This window comes from Podarcis vaucheri (assembly GCF_965113315.1).
Source record: "Podarcis vaucheri genome assembly, chromosome: 3".
NCBI lineage: Eukaryota > Metazoa > Chordata > Lepidosauria > Squamata > Lacertidae > Podarcis > Podarcis vaucheri.
In genome coordinates this window covers 75,031,360-75,053,543 of record NC_138761.1, presented here as the reverse complement: position 1 = coordinate 75,053,543, position 22,184 = coordinate 75,031,360, and the positions used below count along the sequence as shown (strand labels likewise).

Here is a 22,184-nt window from a genome sequence, read left to right as displayed (position 1 = left end):
TGCTGGACTTTGTCTGCTTTGGCTTTCACAGAGTAATTTTTAAAATGTTCATTTTTATTCTTTTTTTTTTGCGTGAAAAAGACCTGTGTTTGAAATTTCATTGGTACCTGTCTTTGCTGCCACCTTTTGTTTTTGGATTGGCACACCACGGTTTTATCACAGCTGTAGTAAAACCTTGGATACCTCAATCAATTGTTCTCAACAGGGCAGTAAACTCTTCCCCACCAGGGATTAAAAAGGCTTTAAAATGAACCACAAACCACGATCCTTTTCTATATTTGAGTAGACAATGCTTGTTTCACTCTAGCCTTCTTTGTCTAACTGGCTATATCTTCTTTCCTATATGTCAGTTTTTACTATTCATTCGTTGGCTATAAACACTGAAAGGCTAGAGGAGACTAGTTTCTCACAAAACAAATGAGGAGAAAAGGGCCTACACAACTTGCATCACATTTCAGGTCCTACAAATGCTAGAAATTTACTTTTTAGCAAAATGAAAGCTGGGAACCTGGTTATTGTAACTCATCCAGTGGGGCAAGAACCCCCTGGTCCCACCTCACAGAAGCCCATGTTGGGGTGGGTGGTATCTTTTTTAGGTGCACAGATGGTGTCATTAGTCAAGATTCTCAAACCAACAAAATAATGTATAGAACATTTTCACTAAAGGCATTTGAAAGAGAGATAGTAACTAAATAATCCACTATTATAAGTATGCATTATTTACTACCTCATATTTAGGGGGGGGGGATCAATTTGGGATAGTAAAATAACACTTTCTGGTGGGGGCATCCAAATATAGCTAACATGTTATACACCTAAATATGTTTATTCTAAAGTAAATTTCATTGAGTTCAATGATACTTGCTTGGGATTTCCGTCTAAGTTGTCTGCAAATTTTCAGCTTCACCCAGACGCTTCTTAAACTGGATATTGAGCCATCCCCCTTCACAAAACAAATGCAATGAATGTAAAAAGGGGATGGGGAAAGAGAAATTATGTTGCCTTTGACATTTTTAAAGAGAACAGGTCATTGCTTCTTTGTTTAGCATACCTGATATCTTTTTATACCAAGGCACAGTCTAACTTAATTAAATACGGAAAAACATCTCTTTCATTCCATTTTAAGACTATTGCAAACTGCAAACTAGATGTCCTATTCTGCCTATAAATATATTTTTCTTTCCTCCTTTTATTTAACTTATATCCTGAAGAAGAACTCAACTGAACTTGGAAGCTTGCATACCACTTATAGATTGGTCTCATATATGGGGTTTTACTTGAAAGTAGGCTGCACAGAATGCAATTGTACTTACTTCCAAGTAAATGTGGTTGAAACAGAGGTGTCCTTCCAATGCCAGCTCTATATAGCCACTTCTCTGGAGTACAAGCATGATTTGAAATAAAGCCAAAGTTCAAATACATGAACACTGTATTTTAAGGAAGTGGTTCTTGGCACACTTGATGATCCAGATGCTCATTTATACACACATCACTTTTGGTATCCAGCTGATAAATTGCACTAACAATTTATCAGAGCCTCTCCCTGTTTTTCAGTGCCATATAAATAATGCCTGTAGTGTTGCCACTGAACATTGGTTAAGCTATGGTAGAGAATGTGTTCTGCTGAATTCCAAGTGGCAGAGGAAGTGGTCTTTTAAAATCCGCATGTGAAAAGAGCTTCATAAGATACTCTCTCAAAGAAGCAATATACCCCATAAGCCCTACCTCGTTCCCAATTGATAGTGTGAAAGAGAGAAAATGTATTTTCCCAATGTAGTAAGGCTTTGATGGGATATGTAGTATCTTCTAAACTTACATGCCCTCTCAGATTATCCAATCAGAACAATGTTGCATGGCACAAAAATTTAATGCATATGTGTTTAGCATGAATATGTGGGTATGCAGGCTCTGGGACAGAAGATTGCACCCCCCGCCCCGCAGTTGTTCTGCTGCAGCATTGAACTAATCCTTGGCTTGGTTTAGCTGCAGTCAAACCCGGGTTTGTGGTTTCGGTCTATTGAAACCATGTTTTACAGTTCATTATTTATCTGGAGCCCGTGTTTGGACAACATGGTAAGCCAATTCAGTGCAATGCAGCAACAAAATGACTAGGGAGAAGCAAAGTGACTGCGTTCTCTCTGTGAGTCTGTATACTTGTGTGCACAAGTTACACCATAGCTTGGTTTAGCATGATATACAAACTGGGCTAATATCTAACCATGTATAGACATTGGGTGGAATCTAAATCCTCACCATAGTGCTGTTGCTCAAGCACAGGCATCCACTAATGGAGGAGGGGGTGGTGTTGTTGATTTCCCCCATAGCCCCCAGCATTCCCTGAAAATCTGTTCTGGAGGGTTGTGGGACTCCCCAAAACAGGTTTTTTTTGGGGGGGGGCACCAGAGGCTGGAGCAAAAGGGCACAAATTGGACACACTCTATTTTTTTTAATGTATTTAGAAGTTGCTTTGGACACTTGTGTGGTTTTAGGACATATGCATGCCAGTCAGGTTCTTAACAGGTGTGGAGCCCAAACTTTTTTTTTTTTTAAAGTGATGGACATAGGAAATGATTTGAATATTTTGTTTACACACTTTTAGCTGAAAGCTGTGCATCACTTTTTGTTGTTGTTCTAGAGCAGATTAACAAAAGCTAAAACCACAAAGTTAAGACTGATAATGTATTTTAAACAGCTCTTCTCCCACTGTTTTGTTTTTTTTAAAAAACTTTGCCAGGAACTGTCTCCCTTTTTTTCCTCCATGGGGTAGGATATTCGCTTCTGTCACAACCTAATGCATTTTTGACTAGCTTCTCTTGATAATGTTGTTGCTTCACAGAAGGTTTCACATTTTATAAGCTTTTACAGCACAGCTGCACTGAAAAATAAAACAGAATGTGTATACAGTATAATATGCATTCGACGGCTCTGCTAGATTCTTCCCACCATATGTAGAGAGCGGTGTGCATTTCACTCTGATATTCACTGCCAAAACTGCCAGAAGCAAATAAACAAATGATGAAGAGGGACACCACACAATGTCTTGCCAGAACTATAACCACAACCTCCAAAGCAGACCACTGCCGCTTTCAAAGGGCTCGCCATGTCCACATTACAATATCATGGACACAGGTGATTTTTTCATACATTGCCATTAAAAAAACAACAAAAAAAAACTGATACAAATAATAGAATCAGCAAAGTCTATGTTTCAGTTATGATTCTGATATAGAAAGTGTTTGAATGTGCACATTCTCTTTCTGCCTGGCCCACATTGCAGAGAGATGCTGTTAAGAGCCATGACTGGGCCATCCACCCCTGTGTAGGCTTGTGCAGTATATACAATGTGAGTTAAGTGTGCCTGATTCACTAATACAATAGCAGATTACCTGTTAAAAATGTCATCAGTAAAGTGGCTCTAAATCTGTGAAACAAAACCTTCTTAATTAGAATGATGTTCTGCTGAAACCTGTGACCACTTTCCCTCTCCAAATAATGTGCTTATAACCAGGGAATAAATCACATTTGTTGATTAAATGTATTGGTCATGAGCTAATAAGTTGGGACTGTTTAAAATAAATTTTGTTCTCCATAGTGACCTTTTTTTTTTTTTTTTTGCTATTGCCAGTTATTCTGTTTTGAGGCCTATCTTAGAATTATTGATGATTGCCTGAAGAAATAAAGCAGCTTCTGCAGGAGATTTTATATGCAGCCTTTAAGCACCATGAGGCAGTTCCCATTGCATAGCAATGCTGGGTGCCAGCAACAAGAACAACTTTCTAGGCTTTTAAAGTCAGATGAAGATTACAAAACGCTCCTGGCCATTTGAACAAGAAGAAGCACTTAGTTACTTCAACTTTTGCTTCAATGCTTAATCTGCTACATTTTTATATCATCTGTAATTTAGTTCTCATTAGCCTTGCAGCCTCCTCTCCTGCTCCCAACCACAGAAAACATTCGCACAATTTATCTGTTAAGAAAGGAGGTGGGATACAATTTGTGCAGAACACAGAGTCATTTTAAACAGGGCACATAACGTGTTTCAACTTTCACATCTTGCTTTATATTGTGCTTGTGGCCGTGAAGCCTCTTAACACTGGATGTGTTGTAGAGGAAGAGGCATGTTACATGCTGGGTAGTTAGCAGGGGGTGGGATCATTAGAAGTAAGCACTATACAGTACCTTCCTTTTGTATTGTCGCATGCCACTCCTATCTCCAAATGCTGTGAGGTTGCTTACCCAAGGTTCAGTTTCTTTGGAATGAGGGACAACAGAGACTGTTGTGCCTTTATGATATATGGTTTATTTACTCATATACACAACTTCAGCTTACGATGAAAGGACTTACAGCATTAACGCTCCAGAGGGTCTTGCTTCTCCCACAGTAACAGAATTCAAACAGAAAATCAAGCATGGCTGTCATTCTCAGGCTTCCGCCTGCAGCCTGCTTTTAGCCTAGCTCTCTCACACACACTGTTTTCCTTCTCACTACCAGCCAGGTGAGGGATGGGCCCACCCATTTGCTCTCTGGCATAAAGCCACTTCCTGTCTTATATGAACAACCCCTACTTAAGGGACATTATGGCCCTTGCCTGTCTCATTCCGCAATGAAATCATTCACTAGATTTTAGATCCTTTGCAATTAGAAGGAACTCAGACATCGTACAGCCTAACCCCATCCTTCAAGCTCTTCTATTTGCCTTTCCTTGCCTCAGAGAAACACACACACGAGAGAGAGAGAGAGAGAGAGAGAGAGAGAGAGAGAGAGAGAATGTGTGAGACTGAGTGTCAGGCATGAAGTTGAGAATTTACCAAGAAGCAAGAAGGGTTGGTGCCTGCAATGCGTGAGCAAAGATAATGTTTCCCTTTCAGCTTGCTGACTCTGTCAGACACAGGGCGTGCTCAAACTTTGACTGACAGACCCAAGCCGAGCAGTTACTGAACACACAAAGCCTTCTCCAATCTGTTGTATCCCTTTCAGATGTGGGTAAAAGAGTTGTGTGCCATGGAGGAAGGAGAGGAAGATTAGGCAAGAGTGGAACACTGTACAATATATGCCAAAGGCTGCACTTCTTGTGCTCCCCTTCCACTGGCCACCTAGATATAGCACCCCCCCTACAAAATTAGTTGGCGGCAAAGAATTAGAGTTTAATAGTCCCTTGTTTCAGCTCTCCACTCCTCCGTGAGGTTCACTGAATCAGCTCCATACTCACCAATGGGATTCCCCTTCACTTCCTGCTCATCCCGGCATTTTAACCTTAAGGATTTTTACACCTCTGCTGCCCAAACATCTCAGAATCCCTTGATTCCCAGGAAGGAAGGACCTGAAGGGGCTGCATCATGGGGGAAAAAGAAACAGCAGCAAGTTAAAGCCTGACAGCTGGTGTCGGGGGGAGGGCTAGAAGAAAAACTCACACACAGGGAGAGTTTTGTGCTGTTAGCACCAGCAGAGTAAATATGAATGCAGAAGGAGCATATTAGAGTTTCCCAGCCATGGAACCCAGGGAGGAACTCCTTAGGCAAGGAGCCCAAGAGAAAGGAATTTCGCATATCAATTGGAACGTATAGGATGAACATTTGGCTATAGGCCACTAGTGTCATTTGATGTGAGATATGCAGGTCCTGCCCCATATTGCACAACAGGATAGAGTTAGGATACAGATAGTCCCTGCAGGGTTTGTTACATTTCGTCAGACTCTGGAAGTCCATAACTCATAGTGTTTCAGAAGTGGTGTATGTGTGTGTGCATGCTGAACTCCAGAACAGACTACTGTAATCATTGCATGTTGGATTGCTTTTGAAGACTTTCCAGAAACTGCAATTATTTTAGAGTACAGGCTGCTGATAGATGCTGGGTTATGGAAACATAATCTTGCCAGTGCCTAAACTATTGCACTGGCTCCCAATGTATTTCCTGGTACAATTCACTTGTCTTTAAAGTTCTAAGGTTTTGAGCTTGGTCATCTGAAAGATCAATCACCTGCTGTTTACTGAAGAGATGTAAGCCTTTATCTGAGTTTGACCTTTTAATTTGTCATACTTTTGTACTTTTCATTTTCTACTGTACAGTTTTCGGCTGTCTCCTACTTTTACCATTGATTTTCCTTTCCATCTTTTATTATCTCATTTGCGAGCTGACTTCAAAACATTTATATTGAATGGCGTCATAGAAATAGTTTAAATAAATAACATATTAGTGACACTGGCATTTCATAGTATACAGAAATAATGTGGAGGAAGATTTACAGGAGGTGAAGTGAGAAGAGACAAAGTTGTGTTGACATTTCAGCTAAGAGAGGCAGAAAATGATGCCAAAGCATAGTGAACTCAAAAGTTTAGGAGCACATAGGGTAAGAAAATATAGGTATGTACTGGTGTTACAGATGTGTCAGTGCTTTTTTTATTTATTTTTGAACAGTCATTGAAAAGTTAAGACTTTTGCATTGCGTTTTCCTGACAACAATACCGTATATAATTTCAATATCACAATAAATGTAAATGAATGTCAACAGATATTATCATTTGTTAATGTTCCTTGTGAACTACAGTAACCAATAAAGCTTTCAGAGTGTGAAGAGTTAGAGAGATCACTTCAAAAATAAATTGACTTCAAAGAGAATTATAGGGAGTACATTTCTCAAGCCCGCATTTCAAAGGACAGGCTTAAAGGTGAAATCAGTATGAATTGCTTGGGAAGCTCATTGGATTTCCTGCATGTTGACAAGTTTGAGCAATGAGTATATTTCTGTGTGTATTTGAAAGCATACAATACATCTGGCTCAAAGTGAATGATACATAAAAAGTTAAAATGTTTAAATAAAACATAAAGGAAAAGGACCCCTGGACAGTTAAGTCCAGTTGAATTTGACTATGAGATGCGGTGCTCATCTCTGCTTTCAGGCCAAGGGAGCCAGCATTTGTCCATAGACAGCTTTTCGGGTCATGTGGCCAGCATGACTAAACTGCTTCTGGCACATGGAAATGCCATTTACCTTCCCGCCACAGCGGTACCTATTTATCTATTCGTACTGGTTGGTATGCTTTTGAACTGCTAACTTGGCAGGAGCTGGGACAAAGCAACGGGAGCTTTACCCCGTCGCACGGATTTGAACTGCCGACCTTACGATTGGCAAGCCTCAAGAGGCTCGGTGGTTTAGACCACACCATAACCCACGTCCCTGTTTTAATAAAAACAATACTAGGAGTTATTTGGGAGTTATCATGAAAGAAGGCAGCACATCCAATCAGTATGGTTGTTGGAACCAGCCCAGATTTTCCCAGTAGTTTTGGGGGCACCTCACAGAACTCCCTGGAAAACCTAGAGCCAGAGAGCTTCATAACAGAGCCCCTTCTCTGCATATCCTTAGAGCTATCTGGAGGGGCACAGCAGGGCTAGTGGTACAACTGATTCCTGAATCATATCAAACTCTTTAATTTGTTGCAGGACAGGGTGGCTGGTAATAGATATTGTAGAATATTCCCCTCCCTTCCCCCGCCTTCGACATTTGTTTTGAGGCATTTTGGTCCTATCCCTCAGGCATTTCTTGACTCCACATCTTGGCTTGTAGTCAGGTGCAAGTTTCTCTTTCCCTCCTGCAATTCAGGGCTATCAGGGACCTACTGCACATGCCCACTCTCTCAGATCAGCACTCTCTTGGTTGGTAACCAGCAAGCATATTTTGCACATAAAGCCAGAGTTACAACAGGTCAGAATTATAACAGCTATCTTCTGTTGTGACAGCATTTGGCCTGTCGTGGACTGCTAATTTCTGTAAATTTACAGAAAGTTTCATTTTAAAAAAAGATCTGACCAAGTCTCTGGGATGCTGTTAAATGTGTTAAATTGTGCCCAAACAGAACTTGGAAGTTTTTGTGTATTGCTATGGTTGGGGTCGGAACTTAACAGGTTAAGTTGTTCCCATGATGCCTCAGCATTCTGACGTCAGTTTTCGAAGCTGGGAGGAGTTTGGGAGGAGTTTGCCATTCTCACTCTGTGTTGTGAGGGGAAAGGAGCAGCTTTGTAATGGCTGCAAGCAGTCCTGGTTTTTCCGGAGATTTGTTGGAATAAACAACTGTAAATAGACAAACCTGTACTGTGTGTGTTTGTCTGGAAGCTAAGCCAAGCTACGTGACAGTTTTTCACCGCTGTGTTAAACTCTGCTGAGGCGTGACTGAGAGCTGCGCAGCGGAAGTGTGCCGGGCGGCCATAAATCGCTAATTGAGGATCGCAAATCAATTAGCGGAGTCACGTCAGACCAATAAAGTCCAAGAGTGTGCGGAAATGAAGCGTGTATATAAAACTGGTTCATGCTATAATAAAGAAAAGAACATTGGAAAAATAGCCACCTTGAGTCTAACAGGCCATCCTCTCAGTCCATGTGCTTCTTTTTAAAAAAGTAAGAGCCAAAGAAAAAATTGACCCATGTCATTGTTATATGCTTATAACCAAAGTAGATGACAATATTGAGATAATATATAACACTGATTTACAGTTCAGCTGTCTCAGTTAGTAATACTTTTAATCAGATTTCACTTTTTACCTCCTTTAACAACCCCCTCTATCCTTCCTGCTATTATAGGCATTCATCATCCCCATTAAGATTAATAGAGAAAATTTAAATTGTAGAGAATGCTGTTTTCACACACACCCCGAAAAATAACTAGTATATCTCCCTCTCCACCTTCTTTTTGCGCCTGGACTCATAAGCATTGTATGCCTACACCCACAATGGGAGTTTAAATAAGGTTAAATTTCAAATTTCAAATGGGTTATTTTTTATTTAAAAAATGAAACTTAAATATGAAGACTTATTGATATCCTTGGTATTGATCTTCTGTGGTTCCCTTTACTTGTGGCAAAAAGAATGAGTTGCTGCAATGCAAATGTGGGCAAACTCATGAGGGAGTAATTTCTTTTGAGGATACCTTGATAAAGGCCAATGAAAAGAGTTCATTAAGCCATACCTAAAGGCTAATGGATTATTTTTACATGGGAAAATTTAACAAGTTCAAATATTTGCGGCTGAGTAAGACCATGGTGGGTCTTACTCTTACTCGTTTGGATCAGTTACAGTGATGCATTCGAATGATAAGCTCCAAATTTCTGTAACCAGTGCTGGAATCTCCTTCTCTCTCTCTAGCTGTTCTGAGCATGCTGGCTGCTCTTCACCTTCCTGAGTTTTAAGAGGCTCACTGAACAGCTCCCTCCCTCCCCTCGCTATGTATGATTTTCATTTCTACCATGGAGTAATGTTAAGTGATGAAATGTATTAAAAGATACATTGAAGTGACTTGACAGTGAAGCATAGAGAACGGCATTTTCCCCAAAGGTGGGGGCTTTCCTATTATAAATTAAATGAGACATGTAAACAAAGAGGGTGATGGGCAGATACGGTTGACTGTTTTATTGCTTTCTGCCTTTCACACAGAATAAATCTATGTCATGTGACAATTTGTATTTTATATATATATATATATATATATATATATATATATATATATATATATATATATGCAGGTTTTGGTGTCTTCGGGTGTCTTCCCGTGTAAGAGTCGGGGTGTCTGTGCGACGTTTCGACGAGGTCTCACTCGTCATCTTCAGGCTGGTGCTTTCGGCTTCTTGTTACTGGAACAGAGCAGAGTCTGGTGTTTGAGTTCCTATAAATACTGTTGAGGGGTGTGGTGTATAGCCTCCAACGTTCTGGGCAGAGAGGAAGTTCCTAGATTAGTGTGCCTTTTCTTCTTTTGTTCCTTAATTACTTGAGGGATATCTTGGGTGATTTCATGAGGAAGTTCCTAGATTAGTGTGCCTTTTCTTCTTTTGTTCCTTAATTACTTGAGGGATATCTTGGGTGATTTCATAATCTAGGAACTTCCTCTCTGCCCAGAACGTTGGAGGCTATACACCACACCCCTCAACAGTATTTATAGGAACTCAAACACCAGATTCTGCTCTGTTCCAGTAACAAGAAGCCGAAAGCACCAGCCTGAAGATGACGAGTGAGACCTCGTCGAAACGTCGCCCAGACACCCCGACTCTTACACGGGAAGACACCCGAAGACACCAAAACCTGCATATATATATATATATATATATATATATATATATATATATATATCATTATCGTTTATGTACTTTATTAAGATATATCACAGCATTTTTAAGAAGTGTTTTATAATGCTATATAAAAATATCAGAAAGCTGACATTAAATAAAAATACTATAGATCTGCAGGATTTGAAGATGTGCAGACAATCCTCTACATGTTTGCTTCAAATTAAGCCCTACAGTCTTCAATGGAATTCTGTACCATGTAAGTGTGTGTGTGTGCGTGCGCACATGCTTTTTAACTGAGGATGGTCCTTTGTTTGATGGCTTGTCAGAGGTCAACCCAGACAGGATCCCCAAGGAGAGCTGGCTTCAGGCACGAGTCCTGTTAGCAGACTATCTTTGTGTTCCAAAGATGTCTGCAAACATGACATGAAGGCTGGCAACATTAACCCCGCCATGTGGGAATCCCTTGCAGATGACCACAGTGCCTGGAGACAGTCAGTCAGTTCATGTATCCATAGTAGTGACCAGAGGAGAAATGACCGCTGGGAGTGCAAAGGGAAGAATCGCAACCGGATGCCTTCATCTGCCCCAGCTGCAACAAAACATGTCTCTCCCATACCTGTCTCTACAGTCACAGCAGGAGCTGTAACTCTCCGATGATTTGACTTTACCCCTTCCAACTCTATAATTCTATGATTGTATGAACTGGAAGTTGCCCATCGACAGTTAGTTCCTGGGCATCAGATTGAGCAGGCACACAGACCTGCCCAGGTCTTCCACACTATAGTACAATGCATTCTATTTCTACTTAGAGTGTTGTAATTATTTCTGAATTTGCATATAAATTAGCAAATGCAAATTTTATGCAAATTAGTTTCTTCTGTCAACCTTTTTTTAAAATGATCATGGAATCATAAGAGTTGGAAGGGACCCTGAGGATCATCTAGTTCAACTGCCTGCCATGCAGGAGTATGCAGCTGTCCCTTACGGGGATTGAAACTGCAGCATGTGTGGTGTGTAAGTTGCCACCCTATGAAAGGTGGAAGGGTGTGCATGTTAGAAAGAGAAAGAATGGATGTTCAGGAGAATGAATGAATATCTGCTATGTGTATATTAAGTGTGAAAATAGCCGTGTGAAGGTATTATGTGTCGATATGTATGAGCGTACGAGTGAAACAGAGACATATCCACTTATTTTGCATTGACTCCCTTTTTTGCATTGGTTCTCCCACTGCTCTCATCAGGCCCTCAGAAGGTTCGCCATAAGGGAATGTAATCTCTGGGCTAAAAATGGCTCACGACCCCTGGTCTATAGGGAGTGTAGCCTTAGTTTTTCAGAGAACTGCTTGAGCACTTATTTCTATTCAGTGAGCTGTCAGGGTGGGATGCAACGTGGTCCTAAAAAAAGACGGCAATAGCAATAGAATGCCTATTTCTTTCTCAACAGAGAAAGGAGAACAGCCATATTAACCTAGAGTTTAGTTAATATTACCATGTTAGAGCAGTCATTCTTTTTAAAGCTTAGCAGTGAGGTGTCAGGGGATCAAAGCCATTGTGCAAACCACGGATTAAGAATTGTAATAGAAAAATGTATTTCTTTCTCTTGCTATATATATTTTAAAAAGAAACATTCATTGGAATATTTGGGTACAGCCATTAGTATTTGCACCTGTCCACCATTTCATATGTTACCATTTCTAAAAAGCATTTAATCCATTCTGTAGTCTGGCTGCAAAAACCAAACCAAACCTGGGATAGTTCAGTTAGTGGAGCATGAGATTTTTAATGTCAGGGTCATGGTGGGTTCAAGCCCCACACTGGACAAATATTGCTGCATGCAGGGCATAGGCCTAGGTGACCCTCATGGTCCCTACCAATTCTGCAATTTGATGATTCTATGAAAAAACAAAACAAAACAGGTTTGTGCTACTCTTCATAACTGATTACATCATTATTTCATACATGACAATACTTTTCTTTACAGAAAAGTTGATCTAAGAGGTTGCAAGCAAGTACAAATACATTTTTCTGGGCTTATTGGTTAAAGAGACATATAAAGAGAGGCAGAAGTTTTAAAATTAAGGTGAGAACTCACCCAAATCCAAGAGTTTTAGAATCCATGGCTGCCATTGAATGCTCTTGAGAGGGGTCTTAGTACTTCAGGTTCTGCAGTTTTCATTTTGACAGTAGTTATCAAATTACAGTAACAAGAATTGCGGCCTAATAAACTTGAGTTAATCTCAAAGACATTGATTCAGTTCACAGCTCAGTAACTGCATCAAACATTTGTGGTACAGGCATTGAGCAGCTATCAGTTCTTGGCTTTGTTGATTTCAGTTTCTCTTTCAACACAGTAAATTATGGTTGAAACAGTGTGTAAACATGTTCAAGTCAGGGTTTTCCCCTCTGTTAAATTAAATAACATAAAATATATTCTGACTATGTATAAAAGGAGAACCGGTTCAATATAAATTCTCACCTATCTAATATATGAAGGGTAAAAATCCTGAAAAACAGTAATTCAAAACATGGTTTCTCTTGTTCATTGCCATCATTTCAGAGTTTCAAAGCATTCCTGATGCAGTGAAAGACAGGAACCTGATTTATTAGTTTTGAATCACATTAATTCTTATAGCCCATTCTTACAATGAGACCTGAAGGTTAATCCTCAAAACCAGGCTAAGGACCGCCTCTTCCCTGGAGGTTTGCCAGGAAATGCAATAACTTTATGAGACAGAAGGATTATTGGTAGATAATTAGGTGCATCATTATATTGAGTTTCTAAATTGGTTTTATTATTTTAAAAAATGCACACAGGCACACACACAGAAAACGCAGAGCTGCTCAAGACACCTAAAATCATGTCCATGTAGCACTTTTTTGGGAGCAAAGCAAACTGCGGGCCAAATGTATGGCTGCATAGCGAAAGGGAAAGAATAGGAGCATAGTTTGACAGTGCACAATTATACACCCAATATATACCGCCACTGAAAGCGAAATGCTACATAGAAATGTGAAAAGTTAAGTGGCATAGAAATGTCTTAAATTAAAGCTCTTCCCCCACCCCATATCAAGAAGCAGCATAGTTCTGCCATGGAGAGATGGTGCTCACAATTCGTATCCTAAGATCAAGTTGTAGTGAAACACGTCCCCCACTCTTGCAATGCAAATACACCCACCCTATCAAGGAAATTACTAAGTAACAAGCACCACCTGCACACAGTTCATAGACACCATTCTGTACATCACAGTATCCTACACTAGCAATACTGGCATGATCTCTTTGGCCAGTTGGTCAAACATTATCCTAGATATCCATAAAATTAAGCAGAATGAATATCATCTCACTCCCCTTGAGACTAACATGAAGAGCCAGACTGCTTCTGGGTCCCATCACCCAGTTTGTTATTCAGCTGGTCACCATAGCTGTCAACTTTCCCCCCTTTTAAAGGCAAATTCCCTTGTTCCGAATAGGATTCCTTGCAAGATAAGGGAAAAGTTGACTGCTATGCTGGTCACCTATCAGTGTAACAGTGACTGTAGCAATGGTCCAGCTACCAAGGCAGGTCATCAACTGGATGCCTGTATAAAGTTATGTGTGGCAAGGAACTCCCTTTCCAAGAAGAGGAAGGAGTTTGTGGCTCTGAAATAGTTGCATCCTCCATGAAGTACACTGCATCAAATCAGGGCTACATTTACTACCCAGTCTTTTCTTCAATTCCATTGACTGTTGAAATGATCATACCAAGAATAGCTGTAAAGACAATTTTACCAGTAGCCATGAGATGAGGGTGGGACTTTGGGTAAGGTGATGGGGTGGGTTAGGGATGGGTTACTCTCTCCCACATACCTAAAGATAGCACTGTACCTTTTTATACACCTGCATGAGTATACTTTGCTTGACAGCTAGCAGTTTGTTGTGAGGAATACCTATGTTTTCCTTAAGGGCAAGGCTAGATAGGTTCAAATGGCACAGAAGAAAACTCTTTATGTGGCTGATTACACATTTTTACTTCAGTTTTTGTTGCACTGTTTTAGGCACTGTGAGTACATTAGTAGAGGCATCTTGTGCAATTATTGCAAGGGGATCAACTAGCATCATGCTGGGGCATGGACTGCATATTTCTTCATGGTGTAATTTTGCTCCAGAACTCTCTTTATCTACATTTTCATGCTATCCTTGAACATAATCACTAACATCACTCTCTCCCAGCAAATCGTCCTTCTCTTGAACAATAACCTGCATTATCACTGCATACTGTTCAATGCTCCCCATCAGCTTCTGCTCTAGGATATTCACCCACTTTAGCAAAGTAACCATATTCTCGTCTAGACAGAGGTTCTGTGCTAATCCTTTGAATTATATGAAACAAGCACCTTCTCAGATTTGTTAAAGGTGCACACACAGTAAAAGCGGAATAGAGTAGGTGTTATTAAGGTAGGGGAAATGAAGAGTGGTAGGGGAATTATAAGATGAATAGTAGATAGAGTTATTTTGGGAACAGATATGGTAGCTTTCATTCAAGCACACTCCACACACCCATTCAAAACAGTGTGAGTAAAAGTATCCTCCATTCCATTAAAAAAAATGGGCAAGGCGTATTTACTGTTCTCCCTATATTTTCCAGATTCATGATTCGTAGTTCTTGCATTACATGAGGATATATATGGGCATTTTGGGGCTATGTATAAGCATCTAGAAACATTTTACTCTGCACCCCCATTGCATTACTCCTGTCCCTAAGTGATGTAGGCAATTGTGATTAAAGCACATTTGGTTATCACTGTACACTTTTCTATTGTACACTGCTGCTTTCCTGTTCATCCCATTATAGATGTTAGCTAGACATAAAGGAGAGCGGTCCCATTACATTTTCCTCACCTTGCAGTGCAGCAGCTGTAAAACGAAGCTGACTGCCTTGTGACGGAGGGCTTGTTGTTGCCAGGCAGAGTTAGGAGCAATGTCTTCTTTGGGAAAAGCACCAGTGAGAGCAGCCTATCTTCTGAAGCAGCTTCATTATCCAGCTGCTCTCGCTTCACAGCTCTGTAGATTGTTGAATAAATTGGGCAGGGTAGCTGAAGTAACCATGATTCAAGGTTCATATGCAACACCAAGCCGTAATTAAAACAAACTCAGGTTCATAAGTCAACAGCAAACTGTGGCTTTATATTGTGGTTTGCTGGAAATTAACAAGCCAAATTTACTTGCTGGGCAGGGCTCAGATGATCAAACAAACCATGGTTTAATGTGTTTACATGCAAACAAGGCTATTTGTCCAAGGAATACAAGACATTAATTGGGTTTTTCTAGGTAAAGGTGACAGAATTAGGAAACACTGAATGTCATCTATTCTGTCTCCATCCCTGAAGCCATCATCATCATCAACCTTTTATTCGACCGTCAGTCAGAAAAAAGTACATTTGTCAATACACAGTTAAAAGCTCCAGGAAGATTTTAGAACTTAGTCAACACTAAAATGGGCTAAGCAGATAGCCCCATATCAATACAGTCAATTATAGTCTTGCGACGCTTAAAAGCTAAAAAAAGAAATTTGGCCACCAAGGAAGGTATAGCTCTAGTGCCGTTATTCAGCAAGTGTAAAACCTGGTTTTCTCCGGATAGGAAGCTAGATTGACATAGGAGTGGGTCTATAAAATTTTGTCTAAGCTCTGCATAAGAAGGGCAAGTCAAGAGAATGTGTTTGGTGGACTCAACCACACCCATGGCACAATGACACGTTCTCTGGGCGTATGGTACTCCCCTGTACCTTCCCCACAATATCGCAGAGTCAAGGACATTTAATCTAGCCACTGTAAGAAGTCTACGGTATTCCACATAGTGAATTTCTGCAAGGTAGGGGGCTGGTATGGTCCAATAAATCTGGTCCCCTAGGAACATCCCTGGTTTTACCTGGGGCATATCCTCTTGTCATCTATTCTGTCTCCATCCCTGAAGCCAAAATGATCCAATTACAGGTTCTGCCTAAAGGTCTTTCTAATCCAACGTTGGTATTAGAAAATAAAGTCAATAGGCTATCTCTTGATAGCTGCTATCAATTACACAAAGGGAAACATCATTAAATTATAACAGTGTAGAACTCTTCCCAAATAATCTAAGGAAGATGGAGCAAGTAGATGATCAGTCACTGCAACAAATCCAAAATGGATCAACGAAGAGCATAATAAGAGCCCTGTATGATTGGACCAGTGACCCATCTGGTTCAACATCTTGTTCTCACAGTGGTCAACCAGATGCCTGTGAGAAGCCCACAAGCAGGACCCGAGGGCAACAGCACTCCCTGCCTGTTGTTTGAAGCAGCCGACGCACCTATGCCTTAGCTGCTCAGAGAAGCATTTCTCTCAGGAAGGTTTTATTTAGCTGCAATGATTCAACTCCATATAGCAGAGGCCGTATGTTACACCTGCCAACTCCATTCACTTTTCTTCATGCTATCATTCTCATTCCCTTTAGTTAGAATTGACAGAGTCAGGGCCAAACTAGACATGACATTTGTTATTTGATTTTCCCTCGCATGGATGATTTTTCTTTAACAAACAGCTGGGGGGACCCAAAACAAAATGGGACCTTGGTGTGGGGAAAGCTCAGGACCCCTGCCATGGCTAGCCAAGTTACAGGGAACCAGGCAGAGGGCCTTCTCGGTAGTGGCACCCTCCCTGTGGAATGCCCTCCCACCAGATGTCAAAGAGAACAACAACTACCAGACTTTTAGAAGACAACTGAAGACAGCCCTGTTTAGGGAGGCTTTTAATGTTTGATGTAGTACAGTATTTTAATATTTTTTTTGGAAGCCGCCCAGAGTGGCTGGGGAAGCCCAGCCAGATGGGCAGGGTATAAATAATTTATTATTATTATTATTATTATTATTATTATTATTATTATTATTATTATTATTGAAAAATATCAGCCATGCAAGGGAAAACCAAATAACAAATGCCATGTATAGTTTAGTCCCCAGGCAAATAAATGCCAATGTGTGTGCAAATCAACCACCAATGGTGGATTCCATCCTAATTAAAATGATAGCTTCAGAGGAGATATTTTCTGGAGAATTCCAGCAGGGAATTCCCCCTCCATGTCTGCTCTGATCCCATTCATTGTCAGCCCCCCCCCAGCTGATGCAGATTGCTTCTTTAAAAATCTGCAATCAAATGCAGTGTCACATTTAGCTACACATCTGGCTTGTCCCTCAGTGTAATAGAAGGAGGGAACCAATGAGATCAACTGCACATATAGAAAAAAATTGAGATACAGTGGTGCCCTGCAAGACGAATGCCTCACAAGACGGAAAACCCGCTAGACGAAAGGGTTTTCCGTTTTTGAGCTGCTTCGCAAGACGATTTTCCCTATGGGCTTGCTTTGCAAGACGAAAATGTCTTGCAAGTGTTCCGTTTTTTTCCGCTCCCCCCCTTTTTTTCTAAGCCGCTAAGCCGCTAATAGCCTTTTAGCCGCTAATCCGCTAAGTCTTTAATAGCTGCTAAGCCTTTAATAGCCGCTAAACAAAGAGACTCGCGGAATGGATTCATTTCGTCTTGCGAGGCACCACTGTAAGTGAAAAGAGATGATGGGGAATGCAAGAGGTCTCAGGAAGATGATAAGCCATATATGTACGGATTATGGATAACTGAAGCCAGCACAGAAAGTAAGAGGACAGCCTGCACAGAGACCGAACAGGGCCTCAATGTTTCTCCTTTTTAGTTCTAAGCCTAATAAGATCTAGCCCAGCAGGACCAAAAGTAGGTGATCAGCCTGATTAGCTCTGTTGGTTAGAGTATGGCACTGATAATGCCAAGGTTGCAAGTTCAATCCCCGTATGGGACAGCTGAATATCCCTGCATTGCAGAGGGTTGGACTAGATGATCCTCAAGGTCCCTTCCAAATCTACAACTCTATGATTCTTCTAAGACAAGACTGGACTATGAAAGCAACTGTGGACATACTTCCAGAATGGAACCATGCATTTCCCACCCCACTTTTACATAGGAGTCCACACTAGGATTCTCCCTTTTATGTTAATATTGAAAGGACAGGGGTCCTCTTGAACTCTAGCTTTCATGTAAATTTATCTGATTTTCAAATGTAAAAACAGCAAGCCAGAAAGAAGGGAAAAACTGAGGTTAAACTCTCTTTTCTTTTAGACTAATACTGAAGCTCATCCCTCCAGTGAAATGGCCTGCTACTCCGAGGGTTCATCTCTGGAGTCCTTTTAAACTGAGGTCCTTTAGGTTGGTTAGTCAAACAAACAAAAACAGGCCTTGTATCTGTGACAGAAACTCCAACAGAATACATTATATGAGAATTTTGAAGTCACACCTCTATCAGTTCTAGGTTTAATGACAATTATTTTCAAATAAATATGCTTAGGCTAACAGCCTGATGCATAATCTGCATCTGTTTCAGAAATTGAGGCAAAGGTACAAGATACCTTGCTATAATGAAGTATCTGTAGCCTCCATAGTGAAAAGGTGCTTGTAGGCAATGCAGTTCAATTATTTCAGACACATATTTCAGAAAGGGGAAAGAGCCTGGGGTGAGCAGGAGGGCTGATATGGGATGTTAGTTTGGCTCTGGAAATTGTTGAAACATGCTGCCTGCTACTGGGGAGCTGTCCTTGGTGCTGTGGGTGTTATCTCTTGATACTTGCTTTCTGAGGTCCTCATGTAGATGTTCCCTGCTTATTGGATTGACTGACTTTGCTCTGTGCCTCTTGGTATCCTGTCAGCTGAATTAGACCAAACTCTCACTGTAGATTCTAACTCTCCCCCTGGTTCTCTACTGCCAAGTTTAGTCTGCTGGGTGTGCATTTTGTTTTTTAAAATGTATATTAGAGTAACGATCATGGCTACCACGTTTAATTTGGCCCTAAGAGATTATACCAAGGGAATAGTGTGTGTGTTTGTTGTGTGTAAATGTGTCAGAGACAGAAATTATAAAAATCTTGACAAGTTCCAGATTTGTTGTATCAAAAACAACAGAGTCCTGTTGTACCACTGTAGGCCATAGGATCATATGCCACAATAAATGTGTTAGCCTTTAAGGTACCATAGGACTCTCTTGAGTTTACAGCTTGACTTTCCTAAATCTTGTTTGGCAAGTAATGTCCAGTGTTTAGTGCTATAATCTTAGAAGTCAGCCAGATTTATAAGACACAAGTTTATATTTGAAGTGATGAGTTTATTTTGAATGAATATTAATCGTTAAGGAGCTGAGTAGAAGTTTAGTAGTATCGGTGCAATTATTTCCATTTACCTTCCCAACCTTTACATTGGGCATAGTAATCCTCCAGTTTTTGCTGCTAACCAGGGACAGCAAAATCAAGGATCTATCTAAGCACCTGGCAGACTGAAGATATGCCTGGTGAGCTGTGTTATGCTTGGTGGCTCACAAATTGGCAAATTGTGAAATTTGCCAAGCTTTCATACTCTAGACACTACTGTGACCTTCTGCAGCCTGAAGTAGTCTCTTTCGGGTCTACAAATAGGGAGAGACAGCTTTTCTGAAGGCAAGAAACAAGACACAAAATGCATAAGGTGCAAATATCTCTTACAAATGACAACACTAACAAAAATTAAAAGCTCTGAAATGACACATGAAAATAGACAGTTCACACTACATTAAGGAGGAGGAATGTCTAAGTGCTGTCATAGATACGTGTTAGATTTTTGCCTCTCTCACACACTTGATCTATATATCACACCAGGTAATTCTCCTTTACTGTATTATTATTATTATTTAACAACAGACACAGATTTAATCTTATAACAGAAGACAGAACTACCTGCTGCTTGCTGTATGGCTTTCCTGTCAGCCTCTTCCCCCCCACCCTTCCCTTCCAAGTTCACTGGGTCTTATTTAAATTAGCTGGCCTAAAGCCAGAAGCTCATCATTTTAATGCAGTGTAAAATGGAATATGCATAATTATATGCAAGCCATATGTGAGGGAGACAGCTCAGCTGTGAATTTCAGGAGGCCAAGAGAGAGGGAGAGCGAACAGTCAGGGATTAGATGAGATGAGAGTGGAACAGAGTGCAAGTGTCATCCAAATGAACGGTGTAATGAGCATGCTGCCGACACTCCTCCTTTCACCTACTTCTCCCTTTGCTTTAACTCTAAACCAGAATATGTTGTAGATCAGAAATAAAATGCTGCATGCAAGTAGTATAGTTGCTAATGGATTGCATTAATGTCTCCATTTAAACTTAAGCTTCCTTAATTAGCAGTGTAGATCAAAACAACCCATAACTTTTAATGCATCTTCTTAAATTAAATATTTTAAACATATTTCATTGCCCTCGCATAATGACTACTCAATTCAGAACTTTACTTAAAGAATCGGGGGAAATCAATTTAATAGCATTAATGTGTAAATCATGAATTTGAAACCCATTTTTGAAGGGAATGACCTTGTTACTTTAAAAAAAAATGGAAATGGAAGCATATTATTGGTTGAATATTTTTAAAGGTTAAAAAAAAAGCTTATAGCATATATGTAATTTAAATATGTAATCCTTAAAAAGGAACAAAGTAAACTGAAACCCTAGCAGAGCAATCCTATACATGTCTGCTCAGAAGTAAGTTCCATTGAGTTTAATGGTGCTTACTCCCAGGTAAGTGTGCATAGGATTGCAGCATTTAAAAACTCAAAACAGCCAGCTGAAATACTTCATTTTGGGGCTTGTCTCTTTGTTGATTTTAACTCTTACACCAAAATCTATTTGCATGTCTTTTTTTTAAAAAAAGAAATGGTGTAAAGAGCACTCCAAGTTCTAATATCTAACCGGTGTATTGCATATTTAAGCAAACTTCTTAATATTGTTGTATTTTGGAATTCCCGCTTGTTTTAATGATCTGAGCTGTTATGCATTTAGCTTATTTTTTTTCTTCCATTATTTGTAAGTCCCTAAATAGGCCATTATATTTCCCTTCAGGCTAGAGATGAAGATGGACATGGTGAAAATTTCCCCCAGCAGCACTATGCTAAGGAAACTCCAAGACTTGCCTTCAAGAATAACTGCGAACTACTTGTAAGAATAACATACTTACAACAAGTCTAGATTGTTACTTTAGCACAGTGAAAACAGTTTTTGAAAAGCTTTTGTTCATGATTACATAACATAATGAAGTATTACAGTTTTTTTTAATAAAAAATAACCTGTGCCAATTGCAAATGCTAACTCTGATATAATTGAACAATTCTGAGCGTTCAACTTGCTTGCAAATTTTTTATAATTTATTATAGAATCTGAATGGCCTTGTAATAGGAAGTTAGTGGAATCTTAAGCATGCTTACACAGAAGTAAATCCCACTGAGTTCAATGGAGCTTACTCCCCAGCAAAAGTGCTTACAATATTGCAAACACAGTCATGCGAAGTATCCCACTGGAAGTCATTTGAGGAATCACAAGTAAAGCACATGTTAGAAAAAAGAGAGAGGGAGGGAGGGAGAGAGGGAGGGAAGGAGGGAGGGAGGGAGGGAGGGAGGGAGGGAGAGAGAGAGAGAGAGAGAGAGAGAGAGAGAGAGAGAGAGATGATACTTATATGAGAAAATCACTTCCCCTTCCCCAACTCTCCCTTTTTACATTTTAGCGGTTTCATTGTTTTCAGACAACATTAAAAACAAAACACAACAAAACACTGACATGCAGTACTCCCTTTAGAATTCAACTATTTCTCTAGTTTATTGAAAAATACAGTGAGACACTTTCTCTTGTTCTCTTTGGCGAGGAATGAGTGAAATCCAGCAAAGCACTGACAAGGAGTCTGGAATGTTTACAAGACATAGGAGAGATTATATCAGCTGTGAACAGATATCTGTTCCAAGGCAGGGTTAATTTGCTGCTCATTTTAGCAATTGTAGCTAGGCAAAATTAACAGCAAATAGGAATGGCCATTATATTTCTGTTCAGTAAAGATCCTAATAGTTTTGATTTGAAAGTAAAATGAGCAATTCAAGCACTAAGTATTTCCTCTTCTGTTTACTAAAGCAAATAGAAAATGTAATTCAGGGAGGTTTAAAATCCTGATGAGTATCTGGCTGCTACTTCCCTTTTGTTTTTGTTTCTTCTCCATTGTATTTAAGTAAAATAGGAAATATTTTCATTTGTGTGTGTGCAA

The 22,184-nt window shown here is 40.0% G+C and overlaps 1 protein-coding gene across 4 annotated transcripts in view; it reads left to right on the top strand.

Moving 5' to 3' along the window:
• Positions 1-22,184, top strand: part of SOBP (sine oculis binding protein homolog) — a 147,911-nt gene that overhangs the window by 59,734 nt on the left and 65,993 nt on the right. For 3 of the 4 annotated variants that reach the window (XM_082216621.1, XM_082216620.1, XM_082216623.1), the window contains exon 5: positions 20,999-21,094. The exons of the other annotated variant lie outside the window; for it this stretch is intronic. In XM_082216621.1, the coding sequence (XP_082072747.1) occupies positions 20,999-21,094 (96 nt within the window). The remainder of the gene's footprint in view (positions 1-20,998; positions 21,095-22,184) is intronic. 4 annotated transcript variants of the gene reach the window in all.